The sequence below is a fragment of the Hippocampus guttulatus genome, chromosome 18 (assembly GCF_054856545.1).
Source record: "Hippocampus guttulatus isolate MCC_2025c chromosome 18, RoL_Hgut_1.0, whole genome shotgun sequence".
NCBI classification, from domain to species: domain Eukaryota; kingdom Metazoa; phylum Chordata; class Actinopteri; order Syngnathiformes; family Syngnathidae; genus Hippocampus; species Hippocampus guttulatus.
Genome location: NC_141278.1, coordinates 7601325 through 7623980, shown reverse-complemented (window position 1 = coordinate 7623980; position 22656 = coordinate 7601325). Strand labels below are relative to the sequence as shown.

The window sequence follows — 22656 nt, the reverse complement described above, 5'->3', positions numbered from 1 at the left end:
ATGAGCAACCGCAGTGCAAAGGCCTTCTTAAAATGGTTATTATTGCTCATCTGATGACGAAATGACCTTTTGGGTGGCCTAAACATGCCTGAAAAACTGCAACTTTGGCAAAAGAAGGAAAATATCTCACTCAGTTGCTCCCAGTGGAAAGGAAAAAGAAAATGCCGCGACACCAGTTTGAAGCAACCATTTTGGGCAAATTTCAAGGGCTTGTACTTGGAGAAACTCGTGTTAGGAAATTCACCCAAATGAGCACCCAATATTTCACCCAAATATTTTCGACAAAATGGTAAGCCTAAATTATCAAGCTTATTTCCCTACGCCATCTAAAGTGGGCGGAGCATAGCCTCGAAGATGAGTGATCATTTTTGAAGATTTTTTGTACCCTAAGAAAATATTAGCCTGACGCCAGTTCGATTGATCGACATGAAATTCCGTGGGCGTGTCTATTGTAACAGGACGCAAACACACACAAAAAAAAAAAGTCTCAAGGACCGACACCTTGAAACTGAATGGGTCAACCATTTTGTTTTGAAACAGCGCATTTCTGGCCTCGTACACCTACTCATGAATCCACAAGCTGCCCTCAAAGTTTGATGATCAAATTCTTGGACCAGAATGTGAATTTATTTTATTTTTTTCAAATATCTGTGATGCTGCTGAGGGCAATCACTGCACTGAAAGCAGATGGAATTTACCCAAACAGCCCGGCAATAACAGACTCCTGAAATCGGCTTTGGATTCTTTAAAAAAAATATTCCCTTCACGGAACGCGCGGAGACAGACTGTCACGTGAAGATGTATTTAATTCAAATGTGTGATGATCCATCAGCCCACTGTGTTGCGCCCCCCCCCCCCCCTCCCCATCTACACACACACTCACACACACACACATACACATATAGATGCCTAGCGTGGGTTCAGTGGTTTAATGAACATTATTGATGACCGGGCTTGAGCGAGAGGCGGGTGTAATTAGTGTGATGTCTCTCACCTATAATTCTGCGGCTTCATTAATCCAGCGCGCGTGCGAGCTCGCATTCGTGGAAACATCAGCACACGCCCAGCCAGCCACAAGCCGCACGCACGGCAAACCCTGCGCGACAGCGTCTGGGTCGGTCTCTGCGTGTGTGTGTGCGTCACATATGCATTTCTAGTTTTATTGCGCGGCAGCTGATTGCATCCGGTGCACCGCGGTTGACGACTATCAACAAAAAGCAGCTATCATCCGGGCCCTCCCGCCGGCCCGGTCCGACCACCCTCACATCTGCCTTGTCCCCTTTCCCTCCACTCTGGTTCCGTCCATCCATCCATCCCGACTCGCTTTGCGGTTGTGTGCGTCATTTCCAAGTGAATCGGGACCACTGAGTGGGAGTGGGAGGATGAGGAGGAGGAAGAGGCCCGGGAGAGGGGAAAAAGGTAAAATTCTGTCAGATCAGGATCCACTCCAACGGCACCCCAGGAAGCAGGATTAAGCGCTCTCCTCTTTGCTCCCTCTAAAAGTAGACTCGAATGGCCGAGACAACCGCGCTGAGATTGAAACCGGCACCGACAGCGACGGCACCGACGAACCGATACTTTCGACTAGAGGCTAAACGGTCGGACCCCCCCCCCCCCCAATGATAAACGTTGTTGAACGTGTGTTTTACTTCCCCGTTGGGTTTTTCGTTTTGCCGCGCGGTTGTTTTTGTGGTGTTCAAATTGTCCATCTGCTGCAAAATGAAACAGCCTCTTCTTCCGCTCGCGCACCCGCTTTTCCCTTTGACGCCGCCGCCGTGCGACCATGATCCTCCCAAGTTACATTCTACCAATGATGAGCTACATTGTTGATTTTCAAACGCCTTACGTCTCAACAAGGGGGCACACAATACCCAAAGCAAATAACAATCCTTTGCATCCAATCCAATTCACGTAGAGCTTTTTATTTTTCTCTCTCTCTCTCTGAAACTACAGACACATAGTTTGATTAAAAAAAAGTACACCGCGATGCCTAACATTCCACTGAATACCTTTTGATGGCCTTCATTTTGACACTGCTCACAGACTGCCTTTTAATACTTGTACGAATAAAATACTTGGCATGCTCGAAATATAATCCAAGACCCAGACGTCCTTCGAACGGAATGATAAAAAGAAGTGACCAAACGATGCTGTGAGATGTTGACATTCTCACGTGATGCGAGTTCTCCTCCCAAAATTAGTGGGGAAGTCACACACACACACACACACACACACACACACACACACACACACACACACACACACACACACACACACACACACACACACACACACACACACACACACACACACACACACACACACACACAGAAGCACACAAGAGCATACACGCCGCCATTCTTGGAGCCAATTAAGGTGCTTAAAAAGCTCGGGCGCCCAGTTGCGGTGCCGCCACAAAGCGGATTAAGCAGTGAAATGGGAGCAGCATAATACCCACTTGTGCTGCTGTTAATGACTATGTCCGGGACAAAAATGCAAGCATAACGTGGAGCATACTATACATCCGTGTGCGAGTAAGCTGCTCAACCTACCTGGCAGCCGGCGGCAGCAACATGTTGGCTCGCGAATTACATGATTTACGATTTGTAACGCGCCCGTGAGCTCTGGCGAACGCTCCGTTTGTGTGCGCTGCCGCTAGAGCGGCACATGTTTGAAGGTTTATAATTACCGGAACAGCGATGTTAAATTTCCACCCCGCTCACCAACGGCGTTTCGCATTTTGTGTTAGCATTAAGCTAAATCAGTCGATGGAAACTACAACTTTGCAGTTGCCACAATGAAAATAAAATACTCAATAGTATTAAAAAAAAAAAAAAAAAAAAAACGGGGAAAGTACAAATAAAGCAGAGTTATTTCTCTTTCTCGCGGGCGGTATATCTGTTCAGCGGAGGGCCGTTAAAAATCAGGCGAAACGGGACGCGGCTAACAAATGAGCTCATTTTCTCCCCCCCCCCCCGGCTTTAAGGAAGAAGCCGTGAACATCCTCCTCCTCTTCCTCCTCCTCCTCGGTGGATGCGCTGCCCACGGCGGTGGCCGTCTGACCCCCGGCTGCAGTCCCCTACCGGCTAATTGAAAGGCGCTCTGTCTGGGTCGTCGCTACATACGCGCACACGTACGCACAACAACAAACGCAGGTAATTAGAGCGAGACGAGGGCCAAGGTGCTGAGTTTCTCGAGATGTGGGGGTCATTAGGAGCCTCCGGTTACCGGAAAATGAATGAGCCTTGAAAATACATACGAGCATGTGTGTTGAAATACAAAAGGTACTTGGTTGTGCACTCCGGAGAGAGACAAACGTGGACACAAGCCTTGAAAAGTCATTTTTGCCATAGCAAGACCCCTTAAAGTTTTGATGACTTTGAAATTTGACACGCCGCAGATAACAATGTTGTCAGCAATACTCCAATCAATAATTTGAGCCTTCAAAATCATGAAAAGTCAACCAATGGAAAAATCTAAATGATGCCACTCCGTCTCGCATCTTTAGTACATTTTCTTCACCATAACAACGAGGCGCTCTAAGTTGGCCACAGCAGCACGAAACCCCAGGACACACATTGGCTGTAAAGTCAAACTTAAGAAAAGAAAAAAAGAAATCATCTTTCCCCACTCTTGTTCCACTGTTGTTCTCCATTTAACATGCACACACTCACAGTGTGACAACAAGGCACTCTAAAGTGGCCACACCTACACAAAGCCTCAAAGTCAGACCTTTTAAAACACGTCCCCGCCCTTCTTGCTCGTCAGTCTTGCTCCCTATGCAGGGCACACATTCTTGCTTTGACAACGAGGCGCTCTAAAGTGGTCACCCCAACCCGAAATGATACATCTCAATCAATTAATCCAATCTGTGTTAAGATAGCGCATGTTCACACTTTATACTACACAAAGTGATTTGCAAAACAGATGATAAAAGACACCAACAAATTCATCTCCTCCACTCGCAGTCTCTGACCCCTCAATTTGGCAATGATTCATCCTCATGTGTGGAGCATTTGGCGGGCTTCAAAAGATTTTCAGAATTCAAAGTGAGTCCCCGGTACTCTTTCAGTTAGGGAACGACTGCATGGCTGGTGTTCAATTTGAATATGCAAAAATGTTAATTAGTTTTGAGTGACAGTGGCTGATGTTCATGAACATCTCGCTTCACTTAAAACACAATCTGTCTGCTTTCATGGCGGAAATTAGCCGGTCGCAACTTTTGAGAGGCCTAAATCAGGGGATTTAGATGTGGAAAAAATACTTGTAAAAAAAAAAAAAAAAAAAAAAAAAGGCTCGAAAACAGCACAGGCAGTGAGTGTCGCAGATCGGTGCATGTGGCGCATGCAGCGGACACCTTGGCGAAAACAAACGAGCCGCATTGCTTTATCCCAAACGTATTTGGCAATAAGCAGAAAAAAAACCCGTTAGTGATAATGACGACCGGGATTCCGTCCGAAGCGAGACGTCGTGATACGCGCACGTGAAATATTGAAATGGCGGCTCAAATATTCAGACGCTATATGGTGCTCAGGGCTTCTCCATTGTCTTCGGAAGCATCACGGCACACACTCCTCTGACGTTATTTTACGCAGACGTGGCGCGACACATCGCGTGACCTTTTTTGGGGGGCTGGCTTGCTGGAAAGTAACGCAGTCAAAACGCGGCCTCTTCAAGCCCATCGAGCTCGTTTAAAGTTCATCAAAGTTAATTAGCGCCATTGCGCGTACACACACGCGGGCGGCCGGTCGAGAGCTATTACATGCTCGGCGGAAAAACGTTTCACATTTGACGCTAAATTGGAGGCTAATCCTGATTAAGTGTCATTTGTGTGTTTCTTATCCTGACATGCGGCCTCTTCCGTTTATTGGATCATTTCAATTAAGTGGCAATTACGCGGTGTGGCGTGACGAAATCTGCTAAATATTTGAAACAGCTCGGATGTAACGCAGTGCAGATTTATTTGCCCCAAAAAATAAAAAAATCACCTCGGGGCTGGTAAAGTTTTGTACCCATTGTTCCGTGATTGAATTAAAAATTTTTTTAATGACAAAATAGTTTTACAATCATTCAAAATATCTTTAAACTACAGTAGATGCTCCCAAAAAAATCATCATCCCCATTTTCCCAACTTCCTAATGATGTTGCTTGATTACAATTAACGACAAAATAAGCGCTGTAACTCACACTACGTTAAATGAGGGGAGGAGCTTCATTTCATCAAGCCACACCCCTGAAAAAACAAAGTCGTGTTTTGCCGCCTGTCTTGTGTAAGAATGTGGGTGATTTCACTTTTATTTTTTATTTTTGGAGGTGGGTTCAGTTGTAAACAAATTTTCATGATTCACGCCTGGCAGGGCTCGGCAAAAGACTCTCCGGAACGACCCAGGCTAAAGTTAGCTAGTACCTGACATCCAGAGTGTCGGTAACGATTGAGATGTATCGCTTCAACAATACTCCCCTGACACCAATTACGAGTTTCCTACTAGCTAAGGCTTTAGCACCACCTTGTGGCATTTTAAGGTAATGCACGAAGAGCACAAAAATACAGATTGACCCCATGTTGGTAGCTTTCACGCAGAAGTGCCAGAAGGGAGGAGCAAAGCATCTAATTTACCCAGCCACCTTCCAGCGAAAAGTCAAACATCAGAGGCTGTCGAACGTTAATCAGAAGCGCATCCTCCTCCTCCTCCTCCTCCTCCTCGGATGCGAGGCGGACCAGCGCACGTGACGGCACAACACGCCGCTGCTTTCATCCGCCGTTTAGCAGAACAAAGTTTTGCTGTACACAGGCGGGCCGCCGGCGGCAGGCGGCTCTCGGCGGGCGAATTAGCAATGTGGAATTAACCCAAATGCTAGCGTGGCTCTGCTGAACCTCGCATGGGGTTTCCATCGAGGGCTCCAGCGCCGGTGTCGGTTTGGACGATGATGTGTCTTGTGTGCGTAGCGGCGGTAGCGCTAACTTAGGGTGACAACCGTCAAATTTCAAGAGGGGTCTGGTCAATAGAGGGCGCTAGCGCGAGGACCCACCGTGCACAGTGGTCACCACATTATAGATTTGAAACAGCGCAATCAGAAGATTGCTCGTGAAATAAAGACATTTCAAAAGATCTACGACAAAAGCGTAGAGCTAATGATGAGTCAAGTTATTTGGCCTTTGTGTTTTCTGTCCTCAACGTGCTCGAAAGGACCTAGGTCGGGCGCAACATTCCGGTGCCCAAGCTCACATGTGACTGTTGCAGCATGTGACTGTCCACCCTTTTAGGAAGTCTCAAATCGTGTGTCATTCAAGTTTCAAGCAAGTCCCAAAGTCGCTGTTTGCAAACCAAAAATTTTTAAAAATCAAGCGAGTCAAAGTCATTCATTGCGTTAAGCAAGCCACAAGTGAAAGTAACGAGGACATGGGACAATCGAAAACGAATGCGCGCAAGTTACTTCCAAGATGGTTGATGGTTTTATCCCACAGCCATGATGGCTTTCAAGTAGCATCGTTTGTCGCCAACGACAATCAATCCACGCTTAACAATACGCGCGCCGTCAAGCAAAGCTTTGCTCTGGCAGGAAGGCCAATTCCAACCCTTTGAGCCGTAACTTGTCACTCGCGCTCTAAACGCAGCCGAGCCCTTGCTCCTCACGCCTCCGATTACGCGCCGTAATCCCGCGGGGCGGAGGAAGATTTTTGCGAGCGTTCGGGTGAGACGAGCTGGTGAGAAGACACCTGTCCGGGTTCGGCGAGATTTCAACATTCTGACGTGTTTGGCGTGCTCGTGCGCGTCTGTGTCGGATCAATGTGTAACGGTGTTAGAAAACGTGTCCAGCCATACTTGTGATTTTTTTTTTTTTTGTTTTCACATCAAATATGTCAGTGGTAGTGTGGCGGTCTTCTACTAATCCACTGGGTATGATGTTATCTTATTCGAAAATGGTTTCATGGAGTTGTTGTGAATCGCATTTGTTGTATTCAAAGATTTGATTTCATGTGAATTACACTTGGCCTTTTTCATTTATTTGATCAAATCAATTCGGAATCCCATTTCAAAGTCGTCATTAATCATGATTTTGGAAGTAAAATGAACTGACAACTGGACGCTTGCATTTTTTTTTGCTTCGCAATTGGAGAACTGCGGAAGTGAGTCGGCTGGGATGGGCTCCAGCACCCCCCACGACTGCTTGTGAGGATTAAGCGGATCGGAAAATGGATGGATGGTTGGATATAGTCTCTCCTGCGCGTTTTCACTTATTGAGGGTGCGTCCACTGCACTATTCAAGTCACTTTGGCAGAAAGCATCAGCGGAGGATGGACAAAAAAAAAAAGAAAAGTAGCAGAGGGTTGGAGACATAAAAATGAAGCCGCCTTACAAAGATGAAAAATGCGCACCGGCCCACGATAAAGATGCCCTCTGAAGTGGGTGCAAAAAGTCAAAGAGGAAAGAAAAACAAATGCCGGCAAAGTGGCTCACACCAACTTGAAAGGCCGCAGAAGAATCCAGAAGAGCTTGAGCGCGCCAATGCAGCGGGGCCGCAAACTTGCAAACAGAGCTTGCCGTTTCATTTCAAGGCCTCGACGGGCTGTGGGATCGCAAAGTCAACTTCTGATCTTGTTTTCGATCAGTTTGCGTGGGGGAAGGAGGAGGGGCTTGTCGCGCTTTGTGGCCCTGCTGAGGGTGCCCGCGTCAGCCTGCAAGAACACCACAGAAATCTGCGCTAGCACCCCCGCAGTTCTCACATCAGCCTTGATCCCAGCGTCTGTGTGTGTGTGTGTGTGTGTGTGTGAGTGTGCATGTGTGTGTGTTAAGATCCCTCCACCTGATGGCCTAACATAAGTGTGGGGGATGGGGCGGAGCAAAAAATGGTGTGCTGTCATGGTTTGGGCTTTCCAACACAAGCGAGTACGAACAAGGGGTGGGGGGTGCACACGACACGATCGGACGAGATTGGGGGGAACACTCCCGAATTCCCATCGCCTTAGTGCAGCCCTGAATAAATACCGGTGAAATGAATGAACCAGAACGAACGATGGCGAAGTTCCCGAACACACGAATGAATAGTGGACACGAACAAACTGGATGGATGGATGACGGCCATGGCGAGGAACTAATTTGGCTGCGCTAATCGACAGGCAGTGGTACTGAGGACACACCAGGGATTGAGGCTGACAAACACGATACCACAACAGTCACGACATAGCCAGCACCATTGACTGACTCCAAACACAACACCCCCCCACCCCCCACTGAAAAACAACTTTGAAAATAGTGGTGGGTAATGTTTGCAGGTGGCAGCACACCTGAAACTAGCTGCTAATTGGGGTCACTCTCCCCCTGCACTGATTGGTTGTGAACAAGGGCCACCAATCAGCAAAGAGCACGGGAGAGCGACTGCACACATGCAAAATTAACCCCAACGCAAACAACCCCCCCCCAAAAAAATTAAAACTAAAAAAATAAACGGCCACTAAATATCGTGGACCGTAACTCTGTGTGTGTGTGTGTGTGTGTGTGTGTGTGTGTGTGTGGGCGAGTGGATCAACATCGTGTGCAATGCTTCAAACCAACACGCCGTCTGTAATATGTGTGCATGTTGAGGAAAATGGGCAGAAAATTCAAAGGCTTAAGCAGTGGCGGATCTAGGGGGGCATTGCCCCCCCCCCCCACCCCACAGAGTAGATACTAAAATTTGAGCTACAAATTCATACTTTGCTATCAGAGTATTCCTCTTAGTCTAAAAATGAGTAGTCCATCAAAAATGTGACCGATTCGCTTCTGTAAAGTGTATGTGCCGCATTGTCTTCTATACAATGACAATAAAGGCGATTCTGATTCTGATTGCACGTTCATGTATGCGCACGTACTGATTCCTCATGCTGCTGTCGAGAACAGCACAGCATGTGTGTCTGCCGCACTTCAAGACAAGACAACCTACACACACGCAGAGCGGCTCACCGCCGGCGGCCGACTCACCGATGACGAGGGTGGTGATCTGGTCCTTGGCGGCGCCGTGCTTGTTCTTGACCTCGCAGATGAAGGTGGTGTTGACGGCGTCGTCCACCTTCCTTACCGTCAGCTTGTTGCCGTCCACCAGCACCGAGTCTGGCAGCGGGCCCGACGCCCTGGAGGAGGACGACGGGATGAGATGGACGAAGCCAATTAGTTTTGACTGTCAAAGTAAACGTCAAACAAAGAGAATTTAACCAAACACCACATAACTTTGTCTGACGAAATGCAGCTAGCTTAATGCTAACATGCAACGCTCAAACCTAATGAGCAATAGACTAGAGCAATTAGACCTAATGGGCTAATGAAACTAGTATTAATTATACCACTTGAAGCCAAAGGTCATTTCGAGGAACATTTTAAAGGAGTAAATGAGCGGCCATCTTACGCGGTCCAGGTGACGGTGGTGGGTTGTGGGTTGCCGTCAGCCGTGCAGACCAGCATGGCGTCCGAGCGGCCCATGTACCAGTTGTGGTCGTAGCCCTCGATGGAGACGGAGGGGGGGTCTGCGAAGGGAAAGCCAGAGGACATTTTGAGGTCAAAATTTTTTTTCGGGGCAATGTAACGTCAACCAACTTTAACTTTACAATCAAATCCTTTTTGTTGAATCAACATAATTGAAAGTGGTCATTGTTAATTGGTCCCCCAAAACTTTGGTCTTTGGTCAACTATTTGTGTCAGCAAGATACAGTGACAGGCAGAACAATTCAATGCTCGAAGATTGACCAATTGACCGATTTTTTGGGTGATTGGCGGTGCGCCGAGAGATTTTCTCCAAATTTCAGTTTCATTTTGAGAACGCCGCTCCGAGAATATACGATGTTCCTCGCGCATAAGACGCATCCTCTGCTGTTAACTGGCTGAAGAGAGACAATGTGCGACATCTTTGCGGCGAGTTGCTGCGGTTTCGTCGACGCCACCAGCGACGACTCAGAACCTGTTTTAATCCCTTGTAAATTAAAAAAGGACAGTAACAGGATTAAAACTACGTGTGTGGGGCCATCTTATTCCCTCTGCTAATCTTCAAAGCTAGCCTTAAAGGCATATTATTTTTATGTTAAATTACATGTTAAAGTTATTATTATTACTGACATTATTTTTCCTCTTCTGAGTCAACGCGTGTGTGTGTGTGTGTGTGTGTTACTTACACTCCACCGAGAGCTTGAGTTGGTGCGTCCAGGTCTTGTCCTGGGTGCGCTGGTCCACCATGCACGTCACCTCCCTGCCGTCGTCGGCGGGCGTGGGCACCAGCCGGTACTCGCTGCGCACCGTGACGGTGCCGTCGGGCCCGTTGGTGCTGCTGGTGGTGTGGTTGCCGCCCACCGACGCCAGCCACTTGATGGTCGCCGCCGGCTTGGCGTCGGCGGCCTGGCACTGCGCCACCACCGTTGCCTTGGTGCCCGCCTGCACCGTCACCACGTTGGCGGAGTTTTTGGGTTTGGCTATCGAGGAGCGGAAATCACAAGGAAATGGAATATCAGCATTGGTCAACAACAATAATTTTAGTCGTTCTTTACAGTGGATAAGGAATATATGCATGTTTTGTTTTATTGTCTTTCCACATGTGCTGCTCCATTTGTTTTCAAATCTCCATTGTTAAAGGGCGGTACCACCACTGTTGCCGTTCGTTAGCCTGTCCGATTACATTCTGCATTTTTTTTTTTTTTAGCATGAAGCTAAATGGACTGCCGTATGTGGTTGCTTTAAATACACAAGATGCGATTCCCAGCTGTATGTTTTTGTTTCGCAGCAAACTTCAACTGGGAAAAGCAATAAACTGCTTGTTCGCTCTATGCCAGAATACCGCTGGTGGTGAAGTTAGCTGAGTTGCCACCATACAGCAAGTCAGCTTTTAAAATTTATTTTTTAAATTTTTAAAAAAATCTATTAATCAGCCAGATCTTGTTCAAAAGTGCGAAAAGAGGTCAACAATGTGCCCCCCCCATCGCCGATCCCGCTGCGGTCTAAATGACTATTCAAAGAGGCGGAAGCCGAGTTTCACTGCATTGTTTCCATCTCAATGTAAATGCGGGGAAAAAAAGTGGGTTTTATCTGAGTGACATTTTGGACATCAAGTGATGACTTCAGACATCGGGGAAAGGGCTGAAGATGAGCAGATGCCACCACAGAGTGCGGTCCTCTAAAAGAGCTGTCAATCATCTGGCAAATGTCACGCTATTTGGTTTGGCCACAAGATGCATCGCCCTGCATTGCAAAATTTCATTTATTCAATCCGCAGCTCCCCCGGAATGACTTTCCAGCCTTTCTTTGTGTGCATCAGATTATGTCTGAAAGGTTTCTGATGATTCTCGAGCGTCTGGCGTGTTGTGGCGACCGCAATATCAGCGTGTCCCTGGTCAAGGCCAGCCTACACCATCTACGCCGCTGTCAAAACTTAAAATGGGACTGTCAAACCTTACTCGTTCTGCCAACCGGGCTGGGTGATTTGAAATCCCAGACACACATAAAGCTAATTTGTATTTAGCTACAGAAAGCTAGCAAACAGATTGAGCTAGGTGTGATTTTGGGACATTTTCTCATCATGGACACCTCGACAAATGTTTGGAATGTCTAACTAGCTAGTAATGGCTAGTTAGCAACAGAAAGTTAGCTAGTTGCTAATTTCCAGTTTGTTCAAGAACACTGTCTGGTAGATTTTAGCTAACAATTTTATTTTGTACATTTTCTCAAATATGAACTGATGTGTACATTGTTTAGCCGCTAAACAATGTATATATCCGTTGAGGCTAAACTTTAGCGAGCTAGTTAGTTACTAACTGATTGCTAGCAAATTGCTCGAGCTGACTGTCAATTTTGGCCACTCGATTTTGGCGCGGCAGGAGTAACTCCACGCCACCGCCTGGTTTTGAAAGAAATATATTCTAAGTTCTGTGTGAAAGAGAGAAATATGCAAAAGGATGTATTAAAAAAAAAAAGATTTCAGACAAATGCTAATGCTGCCTGGTGTTAGATCTTCAAATGAGTACAAAGAAATTCTTTGCGCTTTGTCTTTTGACTCCATGTCGCAATGGGGATGTGAAGAATAGCAGCAAAGTGTTGTCCCAAAACACAGAAGACTTCCGTAATTTGAAGGAGCCTTTGAACCACGGCAGCGTTAAGACGTCATCATTCTTTAAACGCAACCTCTCAAGCACGAAAGTGACAGCGTGTCTGCTCTGTGACGCCACATCCTATCCGCACAGCTTCCGCTCCCCACATCCGTCTGAGGAACTAGATGGCGCGCATACCCCAACTGCCCGACATCCATTGCGCACGGATCAACGAGCTAAATGTCAGAGAGCGGCCCGGAGATGTGAAAAAAAAAAAACATGTCGCGGGTGGGTTATAAAGCAAACCATTTGCATAAGATGTGCTCACACTTCTTTCATTAGAGCAGCAATCTGGAACGTTTTTTTTATTTTTTATTTTAATTAATGCCACGAAATGGTTTCACTTGAATGACACAACGGTCAAGCTCAAGTCAACCATTTACTTATATGCCAAAGAGGCCTAGTCTAACAGTATAATTGTCCTAAAACGGACTTTGCTAGTATCCTGATACCAATACTGAAATGATAACACGGCAAAGAAAAAAAAATGTGGAATCGTAAATGTGAAAAAAACTGAGGGCTCCTTTGGCACTTTGTATTCTATGTTAGTATGAAGTCAGCGGACTTTTGAAGCTGAGCATTGGTTGAACATTTTGGTGTTTCAATATCCTGTATTGGTGCCTAAGTACCACCTGTTCGCGAAAAACCTGGATTTGAAATCGGACTGTTGATCTTGTTTCTCAAATGCAGCGTTCTTAGTTTTGAGAGCTGCTGCGTCTTATCCATTTGACCTTCCCAGCTTTCCTGAGAAGCTCTCCAAAGACTTTTTTTCCCTTTTACTGCCTGCTTGTGTGCTTACTTTATTACGACCGAATCATGGGAGCAAGATGAGCGCTTTGACATTTGCACAGAGGCACAGACGGATGTAATTCATCTTCAATAAACTTCTGTCAGACAGATTATGAAGGTCGATATCAATATATATGTTTGTGTTTCGTCTCTTTGTGCGCTCCACTACCAGATAGTACCACATGATAACTGACAAATGTATGAAGTGCTGCCTCCACCGGGGAAAATGCCTTTATTTTCTTAACAGTTTCAAGCCCCCCCCCCCTCCGCCGACGACACCACACTCATATCGTTGGGGGACAAAACGCATCGTCTGCAGCTGCTGGATAAATCCTGGCAAAGATCAAGACGCTCTGTTAAATTTGAACCGAATACCTTTCGTCTTTGGCAGGTCGCCAGTTAGCATGGCAAAGACGCAAAGCGCGCACTCGGCTGCTGGGCGACATCTGTCGCCTTCGCGCTTTTTCTAATTAAAGCAACCGACTCGCATCGGCGCTTCCACTTGACCCACATGCACGTACTTCTGCAGGCGGCGACACCGGCGGATGTCGTTATTAGCGTTGGGTCCACTTCAGGACCCTCTGGGCGCGTTCACGGACGCTTAAGCTTGACGACAAACACAAGAGGAAGACGTTAGTTGACTTTTTTTAAAAATTATTTATTAATCAATCCGCAAGGGGATGAGTTCATCACTCGAACTTAAATGTTATTCTTCAGAAATGTTTGGGCAAAAATTTAAATTTCTTTTCTGTCTACACATGCTCTGACATTGAACCTGATCACATGATCGCTGTCCCTGAAAGGGTTCAATAGATATGCCACAATCTTCGAAATGATTTTTAAACCGTTGCAGATCCTTTTTCAAAATCTTTTCGTTTCAAAATCACACACACACACACACACACACACACACACACACACACACACACACACACACACACACACACACACACACACACACACACACACACACACACACACACGCACACACACACACACACACGCTATATCTCAGCAGCTTGTAGGTGGCGGCAGAACAATTTTGAGCCACTAACATATTTAACCTTTATCAAGCAAGCACAGCCCCTCCAATTTGTCCATGTCGTGGCTTAATTCACGGCGCAGCAGTGTGCGGCCTGAATACAAATTTAACGGCAACCGTCTTTTTTTTTGGCGCCCAACATCGGCGTGGATTTATTCACCGATCAAGCGATGTGTTCTTCCGCTGGTGAAAAATGTCGGGGTGGGAGGTGGGGGTGGGTTGGTATTTGTTTGTTGCGCGCTTCCCTCGTCACGGCGGAGATAAACGTCTGTTTGCTCCCTGGGCCGCTAATAAAACATAAATATTGGAGGAGATGGAGGAAAGAGTTGGAAGAGGCGTCAGTCGGCGGCCGCGTGACAATCCGTAATTGGCTGCGGGAAACGTTGACAAAATGCATTCATTTGTCTGATTGAAACTCATTTCGGGTTGATTTAAGACGCGAGGGGCTCCGCTAAGTGGATGCCACAAGATCAGAAGCAGCCTAAAAAAAAAAAAAAAAAAAAAAAATCAAATAAAAACAAAAACACCCACACACAAAAGATTGTTATTTTAACATTTGCGCACGCTAATGTGAAATCATAGCCGAGGTGCTTTGGAGGCTTCGGCAGACTTTTGAGCGGCTTTTGTTTTGCGTCTGATCAACTGTGACTCGCCAAGGTCGTTAGCATAGCAGCGGTGTTTTGTTCTCGGAAGTAAAATCAAGTTTGAGACGGCGGTGAACAGACGCGACCTGTCATTTATTTGAAATGCTTCATTATGTACACTGGTAAAAAATGGCATACGAGAGCTGGATGCAAAATTTTGCCTTGACAAAGGAATTATATTTCGGTCTGGAATATGTGCTCGCAAAGGTTTTGTTCTTCGAAAGGCAATTTGGAAAGGAGAAAATTGGAGATGTCTTTTAGGGCTTCTTTATGGATGCACTTCTCATGATGGACGTGCCTACCAAATTTCATGTTACTTCGTAGAACCATGAAGGCATTATTGGGCGGATTTTGGCATGCGCGACATGTGCAGCCTTTCCAAAAAAGAATTGTTGCTGAAGGAATTTTTTTTTAAATAAATCAGAATTTAGTCTTGCTTCACTCCATGCACCAGGAAAAAAAACAACTTACAGCTGTATGCAAAATTGAGACATTGCTAAGAAAACCATGGCATTATTTTTGGTCATAAGATATTAGGATGCAGTACAAGTTGGTCTGACTGGGACGCATTTTTTTTGTGGACCTCCTTGCGATCGACAGCTCTACCAATTTGAATAAGAATAAGAAAACCTTTATTCGTCTCACAATGGAGAAATTCAAGAAAGAAAGAAAGAGTAAAGTTATGAAAGGAAGAAAGTAAAAGAGCAAAAAGTATAGGAGCTGCTGTAAAGGCAGCCACTCTCACGCCGCCATTTTGAAGTCATAATAACATAATAACAAACTAATGCAACACAACACATAAGACATAACGTTGCAACGTGTAACCAGAAAGTTGATTCCTGAGTCAACGAGGTCGAATACAAGAGCCATGTGAAAAATTCGGTCTTGACAAAGAAAACAATTACTAAGTTTGTCTCTGAAGGGCGCCTGGAAAGGGCTGTATGCAATTTTTTTTTTTTTTTGCCTTGGCAATGACCAACATATTTTTTTAAATCAGATTTGCAGTATGTGAATTTGGTGGCAATCGGACAAAAAAAAAATTCCTTTGTCTCACATCCATATTTTGTATTGGTGTTATGCATAAAGCTTTAATATACACATACAACAATGAAATTGCATCACAGAGGGACTGTCAACATTTCTTGTCGTGCACACGGGTTTGCTTTTCGGAATGTACCTGGAAATATCTACAATAACCCTAAAATGGCCGCCTCGAACCAAAATGGTGGACTTTGCAGGCTTGGTTTCTTGCCTTTCTCGCTCTGGTCGCCGGCCCCGTGGGTATAACAAATGTTGTGGGTGACCTCAATAAATACCTCACTGCAGATTTTTTTTCCCCGTTTTATTTGCACACACCAAAACTCGATAATAAGACTGCGTTGCGTGGCCGTGCTGCCGCATCCAATAAGCGCTAATCGGATTGTTTGCCAGGATTATCTGTTCGGCGTGAATAAAACATGTTATGATTGCTGGCGCCTTTCCATTCAACGCGGCAAAACGCCATCTTCAGCCGACTCTTATATATCGAAATCGATTACTCATCCAATAAGGTAAAATGTAAAAATTGCTGCTTTCATCTAAAATGACAGACTTCTTGTATCGTTTCTCGCATGGGTTCTTGAGTTATTTTGCGCGTCAATTCACGATAGATAGAGCGACTAAACTTCATGTTGCGAAAGGGAAACCGGCTTCGGGGGCTGGATTTAAAAAAAAAAAAAGTTTCTCTTTGAAGTGGCCTCGATATAAAACCGAACTTCAAATCAAAATGGCTGACTTTCGGTGTTTTTTTCGGGGCATGGCTTCTTGAGATTTTTTGGTGGGTCGCCTCATGAGAGACATGTCGACCAAAATACAAGTTGCAAAGCGTTTTTGTGGCGAGTCATTAAATTTCACTGCCATCATACAAAATAAGTCGAAAACAGCTGCCTCAAAATCAAAATGCAGACGGACCGCTTGGGTCTTTTCAAGCATGGGTTTTAGAGACGTTTTGTGGGTCTACTCATGTTCAAGTATGTGCTTCATTTTCAATCAGGATAAAATAAAAAAAAAAGGCTCGTGGTACTTAAAAAAAAGTCAGATTTTCTGTCTTTAGAGGCTTTTTTTTATTCTTAAATTTTTTTTTGTGGGTCTACTCATGACAGACCCGTCTACGAAATTTCACATTACTAAGTGAAACTGCCCTCTCCTACTGAATTTTTCAAAAGAACTGAGCCGGTTTCAGGCCTTGCCACTGCTTTTCTCTCAGCCAGCACACAAACATGACCCGATACATGAAAGGCTGATTCAACAAGCGGAATGAAGTGAAACTTTGTTGACGACTGCGTTTGAAAAGCCCACACGTCCTTTTCTTTTCATCCGCACTGCGCCTCCACGTTCGGTTTCTCTTCACAGCAGAACCATTCACCCGACATACCTGCTGTGATTGTGACAATTTCCAAAAGAAAGGCGAGACAAGGAGCGCTTCATTTATGCACTATAAACACAAATATGTCACAAATGGAGCGCACGTGAAAAGATGGGAAAGGAAAATTTGGCAAAACGCGGCGGTCGAGTTCAAGGTGCGGAACCCCCCCTCGCAAGGTTTCCCCGAACCCGCCATTACCACGGGAGCGCTTAATGCGCCGGCTCGTTATCGTACGAGCGCAGACGCCGCTCGCCCCGCGACTGGATTTTTCCCTGCCGTCGACCTCGCCGCGCTCGGCTGCTCTGCAAATGGCCGCTCATGTGGGAGGATGAAAAACACCAGCTGTCTCCGATTACACACAGCGGGTGTCCCCCCCCCCCCCCACCCGCCACTGCGCCGCCAGCGCCGTCATCTTCTTGCTTTTAAGACGATGAGGCGCTCTCTACGGTGATGCATCAACATCCCCGAGGACTACATGCTAACAGGTGCACCTTCACCACTTGAGCATCTTGTCAGCAGTTGTATTTGAAGCACTTGTTTTTTTTTTTTAAATTTAAATTTCAAGTGATATACAGCCAGCCCAGTTAGCATCCATAACAGCTAATTTAGTCATTGCACCTTGACTCGGATTTACAGAAATAAAATCAAAACTATTAATGGCAGTCGGTTGTTATAATACTGTGGACACAAATAATGCAAAAGATTAAAAAAAAAAACCCAAACACTTTAATGGAAAAAAAAATAGCAGAATAAAAAAATTATGAGTTGGCTACGCATCTCGTATGCGGGAGCTTAATTTTTGCAATAAATGAATCGCGTTTGCATGAATAAACACTTTTCCCTTAACAGAGCTTGAGAAAACAACATTTTCATGCAATTTCCCAGGGAACTACAATTTTTAGCTGATAAATAAATGAATAAAAAGAGCTGCTTAAAAATCCCCAAACTGCTTTTACGCGGCAAATCACAGCGCTCTAATTGCAACACGGCCATTTTTAATGAACGTGGTCATGTTTCACCAACCATCGTTTACATGTTTCAAATTTAACAGCAATATGACGGACTTTTTCGAAGTCCCGCTCCTTCCTCACTCGGCATCGAACCGGCAAAAGCCTCCGAGGGAATCGGCTTCAAATTGCTCGGTTGTGGGTTTCGGGCACGACGGGGCGCTCTTGGGCGACGAGTGCCGATAAGCAGACGACTCGGGAGGCGCCCGTCAAGGCTGATGGAGTGCAACAGCTCTTGGAGGCAGGGGAGGGGAAGAAAAGTGCAAGAAAAATTGAGCACTCACCCAACATGACGAGAACGGTGGTGCCTTGCTCGTTGCCCGACGGGTAGGTGGCGTACTCGCAGGTGAAGCGGCCGGCGTCGGACATGCGCAGGTCGGAGATGCGGATGGACGGGTTCTCCAGGTTGTTGTGTAAGAAGACCACGCGGTCCTTGAAGGACAAGTTGGGGAAACTCTGGCCGTAGAAGGGATGGTACACGGCGATGTTGTCGCGCTGGCCTTCAGTGGGCTCCCAGATCCACGACACCTGAACACGAGTCACAGCGGGGAAGGGCTTATCATTTTGGGATAAGGCAATGCCGGCCTTTTCTGCCCAGAGTGCGACGGAGTCGAAGAATTATCTTAATGGCCACTTTGCCGCATGTCATTTGCACCGGCGTCGAACTTTAAAAGGTTCCACGATGTGAGCTGTTATTCATATTTTAAACTGTATTGTGTCGCTCATTGATCACCTTTGCAATTATCTCCCCAGCTGTGGCAAAATGTCACCGTCAATTACAGCGGCATGAAGTGAAAGGTTTCAATTATTGCGCAACTCACTCTCGAGCTGTTGAATCGAGCTTGGCCGATGCATAGATTTTTATCAATTAATTGGAGTTCATCAGTCAGGATGAATTATTTCTTCGTCTGTATTTTTCCAGCGGTGTACGAACAAGAGATGGCTGGGAACAAAAATCAACAAATGGACAATAAGTTTTGTTTGTCCAAGTCAGGATATTTCAATGTAAATTGGGATGCATGTTATTTTGTTCATGTGAATGCATTTTTGATACCTCAAAAAAAAACATGTACCGGTAATCAAATCACATCTATACTACATATATATCGAACGTCTCGATGAAATCGGTTCGCGACCAAACTGAGCGCACTTGAATGCGCCACTTGACTCCTCTCACCTTCCTTTGGGCGCTTCCTCATGTAGCGTTTCATTGTGAGCAGACGTGTTCAATAAAGATTTTTATTTTTAAAAAAAGAGCATGGTTTCGCTTTTCGAACAGCCTTCTGGAACGGATTATGGTCGAAAACCGAGGTATGACTGTATATATGTATATATATATACATATAGATATATTTTAAGGCCATATTGCCCATTTTACCAGTCATCAGCGGCTTCACAAGGAGACGACACCTCCAATTAGTCCACCGCAGAGAAGCGGCCGCCAATGGCACATGCTTGTGCGTGGACAAATTGAATATTGATCGCAAGAGGCGGGCAGGCGAGCATCGCACGGCGATCGAGCAAATGCTTTCTAGTTTGCTTCTTCAATCGCCTCGTGGACCTCGCGAGATTTGGCGGAATGCCCAAACAAACACTGATGAGCCACCGTGTTCGTGTTTGAGCCAAAGTGCCGACTGGAGGTGGAAGCTGAAAGAATTGTCCAATTGACGGACAATTAAACTTCTGGGACGACTGAAGACGCTTTTGACTTTCAGTTGTAATCGAAAATGTCTTTTTTGTGGTAACTACCTCCAGAGACATTTTGCTAGCACAAACCAACCGTCAACATGACTCCTCCGATAATCTCGGACTACATTGGATGTTTCCCCACCCCTTTAAAAGTTTGCGTATTAGGGGTGGAGATGTTTCCAGAGCTGTTTGCAGATTGTGATGGTTTACACTCGCTCACTGTCCTTGTGCGCACGTAAAAGACAACTCTGCTTGACTCTCAGTTTCTCTTGTGTTTTAAAGTTTGTCTGAAGGCTCTGATTGCCTGATCGACCTGACAGATAAAGACTGACCTGCGTGAGTTTGGTTTTGCCTCCCCCGTCGATGAACTGACAGCGCAGGTCCACCGACTCGTTGGGGTATGCCTCCAACTCCTCCTCCACGCGCACCTTCTGAGCGCCGACGCCTGGAGACCAAAAAAGACAGAAAAACAAGATGAAGGGTGGGTGCCCGAAAATCTACACACAGAGGGGCGCGTTCAGAAAAGGGATTTTTCATGAATGACTTCTCCACAAATAGTTGAATGCCTCCCCAAGTTCAAAAATGAAGTCGATCTTTGTAGAATTGAATATTTTTCCCATCACCCGTTGTTGAATCACATCATGTGGAAAGTGTATAAATGAGTGGATAGGCGACGAAGTGGTGCCTCCTCCAGGGAAAATATAAGCCGTGCTGGCTCTGCGTCACATTTTACAACTCTTAGTTTCCATTTGTGGGCCATCCTAAGTCGTCATGGTTATGAAAGCCTATTCGCCATTGGCCAGCCGAGTGAGCGGTGGCCTGGTTCACGATCATGAGACAGGAAAAGCGCCTGACAGACATGTTCCGAAGGCACCCGGGAACTGAAATTGCGCAAAGAAAGGCCATAATTGCGCTCCTTGAAACGGTCTGGATGGGTGATGATTCCCTTGATCGTTAAACAGTGTCCTTGCAGAGTCTTTTCAACCGCTTCCAGCCAGTAAAGACGAATTTCTGGCTGATTCACAAAAACAAGAAGAGGGCGCACGGGAGCGAGGTGGAGTAGCATTGGCTACCTGCTTGTTGGACCCGAGTGTTTGTGAACAAAAAGCCTCTTAAAACCTGCGAGCGGAATAATACGGAACGCTGAATGAGCTTTAAAAAAAAAAACTGCTTTGAGTGTGTACATTGTGACACACATTATATACACATATATATATATAAATAAAAAATATATATACACACACATACTGTATGTGTAAAATGTTTTACGTTACATGTTCTGCAAAGCAATTTGTTATTGTGTATGATCTACATAAATAAATATATATTGTATGTGTACACAGAGACAGAGAGAGAGCAAACGAGAGCAGGGGTAAGAGAGACAGAGAGAGAGAGACAGCAGGTGAGAGAGAGAGAGAGACAGAGACAGAGAGGGAGAGCAGGTGAGAGAGAAAGCAAATGCAAGAGAGAGAGAAGGGGAGAGAGGAAGAGCAAAAGAGAGAGCAGGCGTGAGAGAGAGAGAGAGAGAAGGCAAGAGAGAGAGAAGGGGAGAGAACGAGAGCGAAAGAGAGAGCAGGCATGAGAAAGAGAGAGAGAGAGAGAGAGAGAGAGCAGGCGAGAAAGAGAGAGCGAGAGAGCAGGTGAGAGAGAGAGAGAGCGCGAAGGCGAGAGAGAAGGGGAGAGAGCGAGAGTGAAAGAGAGAGCAGGTCAGCGAGAGAGAGAGAGAGCAGGCGAGAGAGAGCAGGTGAGAAAGAGAGAGAGAGACAGAGAGAGAGAGAGAGAAGGGGAGAGAGCGAGAGTGAAAGAGAGAGCATGTGTGAGAGAGAGAAATAGAGGGAGAGCGAGCGAGAGAGAGAGAGAGAGCAAAAGAGAGAGCAGGTGAGAAAGAGAGAGAGAGAAAAATAAAGCCTATCGACTGACCGAATTGAAGATGGGCTTTCATTAGATCCATGAAAGTGTGTGTGCGCGCGTGCGCGTCATGACAACATGATGCATATTAGATCGTCGTTGAAGCGCGCTCCCCATGCCCGAGGGAGACAACCGCCTTGTCAAAGCAGTGATCCACTCACACTGTACGACGCAAATGCACGCGTGCACACTCGGGGAGGGGACATGAAAAGTGGCTGTCTGACGAGTGAAAATAAACAAAAGCTCCGCCGTGAGCCGACAGCAGATTTGGATTATTTCAGTCTTCCACTTTCATACTTTTGTGTTGTTGTTTTTTTTTTGGGGGGGGGTGCGGGTGCGGGGCGTCGTGCCTGCATTCTCTTTAGGCTTTAGATGGATTAATTTCCCTCAGTTAGGCGCGTCGCCTCGCACGTACGCACGCCCATAAATAAATCGGAATGCGGGCTATTACTGCCATGTGAAGTCAAGTGACATCTTTGGGTCCAGAGCTTTGTCCTACGTTTCGCAGCATCGAGGCTAAAATTGAATGTCGGGGTCATTGCAAGGTCAAACATTTTCAGCGCAATTTTCATCCGATTGTTTCCGAAATTTGGTGGGCAAATCAAAGCTCGACAGTTGGCCAAGTGGTTTGTTTTTGGTGCCCGTCGACTTTGAACTTTAGGAGGTTGCCGGAGGTTATCGTTCACCAGTGACAAGATCACAACTTACTGAGATTTTTTTCCCATCCCTTTCAAAAAGATGTCATATTTTTGGGCAATTTTTCATTCTGTTGCAAAACAATCAAATATTATGCCTGTAATTCATAATTTTATTGTTGGAAGGGGACCAAATGGACCAAAACAAGTTTTTTCCCCAGTTATCATGTATATTTAAAAAAGAAAAAAATTTTAATCCTTCATTTTTTTTCAATTGATTACCACAAAATCTGAATCGACATCAGCCTCCAAAAATTTTAAATGGATCAAGCCATAACTAGGACCGCAACAAACGACATCAAGTCATATGTCAAACAAAAGCTCTTGGCAAGCACTTCACAGATCTGCTGTTATTTATTCCACTTTTGCGCTGTC

The 22656-nt window shown here is 45.8% G+C and overlaps 1 protein-coding gene across 2 annotated transcripts in view; it reads right to left on the bottom strand.

Annotated features, from left to right (window-relative positions):
• pvrl2l (PVR cell adhesion molecule related 2 like) overlaps window positions 1–22656 on the bottom strand; it is a 101041-nt gene that overhangs the window by 32218 nt on the left and 46167 nt on the right. For both annotated transcript variants that reach the window (XM_086136240.1, XM_086136241.1), the window contains exons 2-6: window positions 20011–20123; window positions 18274–18517; window positions 10142–10435; window positions 9382–9499; window positions 8961–9109 (exon numbers count right to left, since the gene is read on the bottom strand). In XM_086136240.1, coding sequence (XP_085992366.1) covers window positions 8961–9109; window positions 9382–9499; window positions 10142–10435; window positions 18274–18517; window positions 20011–20123 — 918 coding nt within the window. The remainder of the gene's footprint in view (window positions 1–8960; window positions 9110–9381; window positions 9500–10141; window positions 10436–18273; window positions 18518–20010; window positions 20124–22656) is intronic.